Consider the following 7,812-nt stretch of genomic DNA (forward strand, 5'->3'; position numbering starts at 1 on the left):
TGGTTCTATAGTATCTCTCTCTCTCTCTCTCTCTCTCTCTCTCTCTCTCTCTCTCTCTCTCTCTCTCTCTCTCTCTCTCTCTCCTCTGTTGTTTTATATAGATTTGGTAAATTGGTTCTATACAGATTTAGTATCTCTCTCTCTCTCTCTCTCTCTCTCTCTCTCTCTCTCTCTCTCTCTCTCTCTCTCTCTCTCTCTCTCTCCTCTGTTGTTTTATATAGGTTTGGTAAATTGGTTCTATACAGATTTAGTATCTCTCTCTCTCTCTCTCTCTCTCTCTCTCTCTCTCTCTCTCTCTCTCTCCTCTCTCTCTCTCTCTCTCTGTTGCTTCATAAAGTTTATAAGGAAGAGGTGATACACGTTTGTTAAACTTTGATTTAGTATCAATGGAGAAATTGCATTTTTTATATAAAAAAAATTTATTAAATTTTTAGGAAGAAAATTATAAAATTTCATAAAGGGGATATGAGTTTTCTTTTTACCTAGTTTATAATCTTATGGAGCTTTTTTATATCTGTTTTCTTAATTTTCTTATATATTCCTTCCATCTTTTTATTCAGTTTCCAATGTATATTCAAGAAAACATGATAATTATGCAGTTAAATAAATATATTATTCACATTCTAACCTTTTAATAAAGATTCCACAAACTAAATAGAATTAATGCAGAAATATCATATATTTCATTTTTTTTGGTGTATATTCGTTGCCAGGAAAGAGATTCAGTTGTTTTTATTCATAGTTATTCATGGTTGTTGATATGCTTCTTTACTTAGTGAATTCATTTTTCATCTAGGTACATGTCTGTTAACATAATGGCTGTAAGGGTGCAGCAATTGTATATTTATGTGAAGTAAATATACGCATATACACACACACACACACACATATATATATATATATATATATATATATTTATATATAATTATATATATGTATATATAGGCCTAAGGATGATTTTATATATCTATATATATATATATATATATATACAGTATATATATATAATATATATATATATATATATATATATATATATATATATATATATATTTATGTTTAATTATATACTTAAATATGTATAATTATATATATACATATATATATATAAATATAAATATATATATATATATATATATATATATATATATATATATATATATATATATATATATATGTAAAGGTGATATGATGAAATAGTTACTGATAATAAAAAAAAATATCTAAACAGAGAGATGAACAAATTCACTAAAATCATATAAGCTTGTAAGATTCGAGTACCAAATATATAAGAAAAACAGTTATGTAAAAAAAAGATACTCCTTTTTTATTTCCTATTTTTATGTTAAAAAGGGGAAAAAATAACCCAACATCTTTCCTTTCCTACTTTTTTTTTTTTTTTTTTTTTTTTGTCTTCGCCAAAGGATACACAAGGACGAATCCCACAACTATTTATGGGACGAAAGCAGACATGTGTCTACCCAGAAAAAAAGAAAAAGAATAAAAAAAGAACCTTCTGGGTATATCCAAGCGCAAGTCCCGGTTTACTGGGAGTTTGTGCGTGCGTAAGTATACCTTCCTTGAGTCTGTGCGTGTGTAGTATTCCCAGATACCCAGTGGTCTAGTGGACCAGATGGAAGAGTAAGTGTGTATTACATTTGCTGAAATGGAAATATAATGTTTTGGGTTATAATTTGATTATGATAATACATAAATTATGCGACTACAAACGACTGTATATGTCTATTCACACATATATACAAACATTCACACACATACATACACACATTATATATATATATATATATATATATATATATATATATATATATATATATATATATATATATATTACAGCCACAAAAGAAAAAGTAAAAGAACTTGATTGGCGTTAGTACTTTCGTCTTATAGGTGACATCAACGCGTTCAAAACGAGAAGGATGTCGTATTCATGCTCATCACAGACCACCTTTCGTGATTTATTCACACATACACACATCATACGTGTGTATATATATATATATATATATATATATATATATATATATATATGTATATATTTATATGTATGTATATATATATGTATACATATATATATATATATATATATATATTATATATATATATATATATATATATATATATATATATAAACAAAAAGTTGCATCTATACATCCAAAGCATATGCTGCCCCCATTGTTTTCCGGTTATATCAACCCTTCCATAACAATGTATAATTGGATAACACAACACGGTAATTCAGCCCTATCTTTTGAGAAACGAGCTGTATAACTTCGATAAGGAATTATTAGACTAGATGAAGTAGGTGATTCTTGAAACCCCTTTTCTTATATAAAGCCTATCAATTTTCAGAAACTGATACCTAATTTCAACGAACCTGGGATATGTTACAATGAATTTTTTTTGTGTTAGCCATATTAATTTTCATAGACTGATATCAATTTATATACCCACTTGGTCGTGTAACCAGTAATTTCCTTTGGCCCAAAAGTACCTGGCATTATCTTTACTCCTCGTTAATAATGGCTCTGGGTACTTTTTAAGAGGTGTGGAGACAAAGACGCACGTCGGAGATGCAAGAGATGTTTGCTACACCTTTGTATACTGAAGGAAAACATGGTCATTACACAAATCATGCCTAAAGGAAGTTCGACCCCTTAAACCATTTATATCCAAAGGACCTTGGATCGCTTGATCGTGTGTAACCGAAGGGGACTTTGGAGTTACTTAAATGTTGTCGTAAGGAATTTTTAGTTGCTACAACAAAACGCTCACAGCAATGTGAATCACTACACCATGCATGGCGAAAGGAGGCTCATTCGCTATACAAAGTACAGTATATTCAAAGGAAGCCCACTTGATTAACTATGTCTACCTTTAAGAAGCTCCACCATTGCCTCATGCATGCCAAAATAGATCTCCTTGTTACTCAATTTTTTCTATCATTATCACTTGCTAAGCTACAACCCTAGTTGGAAAAGCAGGATGCTATAAGCCCTGGGGCCCCAACAGTGAAAATAGCCCAGTGAGGAAAGGAAACAAGGACAAAAAATATTATGTAAACAGTAACATTAGAATAAGTATTTCATATATAAACTATAAAAATTATAACAAAACAAGAAGAGAAATTAGATAGAATAAAGTGCCCGAGTGTACTATCAAGCAAGAGAACTCTAACCCAAGATAGTGGTCGGTATATAATGAGCTCCTAAATAGAGCTCGGTAGCCACATCAAGTATGTCCAAAGGAAGCTCTGTCGATACACAATATATCTCCAAAGGTAGCTAACCGGTACAGCAAGTGCCCCCAAAAGCGTCTATCGCTAAACCATTCATTCCCGAAGCAAGATCGGTATCTAAGCAGTTTGTTAATGAAGTTTTTACTATCACAACTCGATGGCGCTTATGAAGACCCTGTATCAAGGTTTCAAAGGGACAGATGATGGCCCTGGACGTTTATGTTTCTTGTACGAGGCAGGCAACGCCCATGGCGTTTGCCTGTGGAAGTCCCCCCCTCCCATGGCAACTTCACATTTTTGTTATCCTCAGGGTCATGGAAGCTCGTTATTTTGCCTTCAGCTAACTTCCAATAATTATATTTTGTTTTATCTTATCAGTGAGACACATGGTTTCTATGTAATATAGGACCATGAAAACCGCCCTTAAAATAAAGTAAGTATATATCTCAAAATAATCATCATTTACGTATTCGACTCCCATTTTATAATTGAAATATTTCATAATTGTTATGATTTACTTACTCATTAAAATCTTACGCTACCAAAAGTTAGTAGCAACTGAAGTAAAAACATTTTAATGCATATGTTCAAATATAAATACAAAAATGCATACACATACACATATACTGTATATTCACCCACATACACACATATATATATACATATATAACTGTATATATATATATATATATATATATATATATATACATATATATATATATACATATATATATATATATATATATATATATATATATATATATATATACATACACACACACACACACACACATATATATATATATATATATATATATATATATATATATATATATATATATATATATATAAACATTCATGCATAATTTGTGTTTGTATTTATCGTAAGAAAGTTAAGGATACAACGTAGACACAAATCACAAATGAAATGACAAATATATTATAGTATTTGCTCATAAAACAATTGAAGCAAATTCACATACACAATTGTTGCTAAGTTCAAATCTGCATTTGATACTAAGCTAAATCAAAGGCTACTTTCTTTTTTAACTTTGGATATACCTTCACATCCTTTGCAGGAGACTATATATATCTCCTAACAATGTTTATACTTTAATACTTTGAAATATTGATTTTAAACCTTTAATCTTTTACTATACAGAGAGAGAGAGAGAGAGAGAGAGAGAGAGAGAGAGAGAGAGAGAGAGAGAGAAAGAGAGAGAGTTGGTAGTGTATTTTCATAAATAATCTGTTTGGCACGAAGAGGCGAGTCAGTCAATGCTAAGATTGGGTTAAAATTTTAAGCAAAATATTACATTATTATTATTATTATTATCATTATTATTATTATTATTATTATTATTTTTTACACTTTTAAAATTATTTCATAGTATCAAAAATGTCGAAATAATGATTAAATTATTATTATTCCTTAAAATTTTCTAATTACTTGATAGATACGATTACGTCGAAATCATTAAAGCAAATAAAGCTTTCAAGTATAATTTTAAACATCATATAAGATGGAGAATAACATGAGAGATTATAGTGACGCACTTATAAGAATAAATAATAAGAGGAAACAAAATCTTCAAAAGAGGAAGGGTTCAATATAATAATGAACATTTTTCTTGAATAAAATTAGTAAAAGATAAAACCATTATTATTTGTAAAAAACAGTGACGATTGGAAAGCTATTAAACACCATTACAGGGATACACTTGATATTCATTATAAAAAAAAGTTAGAAAAGGGAAAAATCGATAAAATTGTAGAAATAAATTAAGAACAGAAGTTGATTGGCAAATGAGTAAGAAAATATAAAAGCTCTGAAAAGACTTGAAGCATTAATGTACAACTATTCATCTTCATTGACAAATCTGAAGAAACACTTCAATTTCGTAACGGGAAAAGGTCCAAGAGGGAGAAGTAAATTTCCAAAAATTAAATGAAATGAAATTAAAAAAATAAAACTCCGCAGTTTCAAATGCAAGATAAAAAATGGAGAGAGTAGTTTGCTGAAAAACCATGATCAGTAGAGACAGTAATGTTGGATTAAGATTATCCATTACTTGAAAGGAAAGGAGGGTGAAAGAAGAATGAGGGCAGTTAGCTAGCTAACCATGGTAGGGGATAGTTTGGAAAATTAAATATCAGTAAGAGTAATCCACAATTTTAGTTTTATAAACATAAATTTTTCTTATGATGATTCTAAAGTTAGCATGGTACACTAATTTCGAATTTGGGACAAATGGACCTGCGCTTTGCCCGGGGAGACTATTCACCACCGAGGAGAAACGGTAGCAGTGTGGGGGTTACGAAAGATACACACCAAGAGTAAAAGATGAAACATTGTGGGATACTCACCCTGTAGTGGATGGTTGGGAGTCCCCTCTGGAGCCTCGTCGTGTGCTCCTGGATGGAGTTATCCAGACGGCTGAGTAGGTCATCCAGGGAGGATCGTCCACGCTTCAGATGGCGCCCATCGTGGTGGTGGTGGTGTCGCTCTACGCCCATGGCAGGGGCAAGGCATGTTGTTAAAACTAACGCCCAGAAAACACTACTGGGCACAGTACACTTCATTTTTTTCTCTGGAAATAAATGAGTTTTTCCCCCAGAGGTCTATGAAATGGTAATCAGTTATTTCGTTTCCTAATTAGGTTTTGTCTTCGAATATTGGCTTAAGAAAATGGCTCGCTGTATTTCCAATCTTTAAAAAACAGTTTTTTTTCTTTTTAAAGCAACAGTACTTTAAAAAATATCTCCAATAACGTATTATCCCTTGTAAACTGTCCTTCGTGTAATTCACTCTAATAGTCACAACTAATAGACACCGGCGAGAGAGAAATCTAAAGAGTCCTACTCTACGAGTCTTTCCTTATTGACCAGCAGATGGCGAGTGACTGAGTGACTGGCTTCTCTGGCTGTCAAGGAGCCTTGGGACACACGCACATGTAAACGCGCCGACTCCTCGATCTTGAACTAGACGCCAAGAGGGCAACCCGCCTCTTATATAGGGACGGCATACCCCCTAGGTGCCGGCGCCGACTTCGTCGTCATCTGCACCCAGTCTGTCATAAGCGATTTTTCATTCGTTTTTTTTTTCCTCTCTCTCTCTCTCTCTGCCTTGCAATAGTTCACTCAAAGAGGATAAGTCAAAATATTTATACAATGTTTCATAGACTGGTTAAGTGTTTATCATTAAGCTATTGGTTACATCCATTAGTTTCTTAAGAGATAGGATACTGTCTACGTCACAGAAAATTTCTACTTATTGCTATATCTAATTCAAAGAACGGATGAGTTTTTATCACTAAAGATCTGTCCTTGTTTATCCCTCGGCTTGGTTTCATCTCTAGAATTCATTCAGTACTTTCTTAAGAGAAGGATTCAGTCTAAAAAAAAAAAAAAAAAAAAAAAAAAAAGTAACGCTGTTAGGGCCGACAACCTAATGACCTTATCAAAGCCAGACATGATAAAAAAATTGAAATTGTAGCAAACTAAGTGATAATCCATCACATTTAGATAGGGTTTATTTAAATGTTTCAACATCATCATCATCATCATCATCATCATCATCTCCTCCTACGGCTATTGACGCAAAGGGCCTCGGTTAAATGTTTACATGGAAGTAATTTTGCAACTCCTTCATTTAATGAATGATACTTATTAAGTAATTAAAGCAACACGACGCCTTTTTTCTTTCTTTTTTTTTTTGGATGGCTCAAAATTATCATTAGATTTAGACTCCCCAGTGGGTGACCTCTCGTCACTAAAACTGGTTTTAGTCTGCTGGTGTTGCCGAGTTATTTGAATTGAAAGAGCTTTGTAACAGATCAATCGTCAAATGGTTATCTGTCTATCTATATCTATCTATTTCTCTCCTTATCTTTTTATTTCTCTCTCTACATACACGCATATATATATATATATATATATATATATATATATATATATATATATATATATATACATACACATATACATATATATATATATGTATATATATAATGTATACATATACTGTATATATATACTGTATATATATATATATATATATATATATATATATATATATATATATATATATATATATATATATATATATATATATATATATATATATGTACAGTATATGTATATTACATATACATATATATGTATATACATAATATATATATAAATATATATATATATATATATATATATATATATACACATATATATATGTATATATATACATAAACTGTATATACATACATATATATGCATACATATGTATGTATATATACATATATGTATGTATGTATGTATGTATGTATGTATGTATGATATCTCATATTTCGTAAGACGCATTTATAGATAGATATTACGTAAAATATGCATATATACCAGAACTTCCATTTACTAATGAGAGCATGTAAAACATTCGGAATTTGCATACATTTACGCACCCAAGCACAATTTAGCCGAAAGTTTACCAAAAGGAGGACACAATCATCCACTTAAAATCATCTAAAGTGACTACACAGTTTCACAATTTTCAAACCTCA

General features: G+C 30.8%; 1 protein-coding gene across 1 annotated transcript in view; it reads right to left on the minus strand.

The window, feature by feature from the left end:
* LOC137647069 (uncharacterized) overlaps nucleotides 1–6,248 on the minus strand; it is a 138,812-nt gene extending 132,564 nt beyond the window's left edge. Inside the window, exon 1 of the mRNA XM_068380236.1 lies at nucleotides 5,627–6,248. Coding sequence (XP_068236337.1) covers nucleotides 5,627–5,842 — 216 coding nt within the window. The 5' untranslated portion in view covers nucleotides 5,843–6,248. The remainder of the gene's footprint in view (nucleotides 1–5,626) is intronic.
* Between the last annotated feature and the right edge of the window lie 1,564 nt (nucleotides 6,249–7,812).

This window comes from Palaemon carinicauda, chromosome 9, assembly GCF_036898095.1.
Source record: "Palaemon carinicauda isolate YSFRI2023 chromosome 9, ASM3689809v2, whole genome shotgun sequence".
NCBI classification, from domain to species: Eukaryota; Metazoa; Arthropoda; class Malacostraca; order Decapoda; family Palaemonidae; genus Palaemon; species Palaemon carinicauda.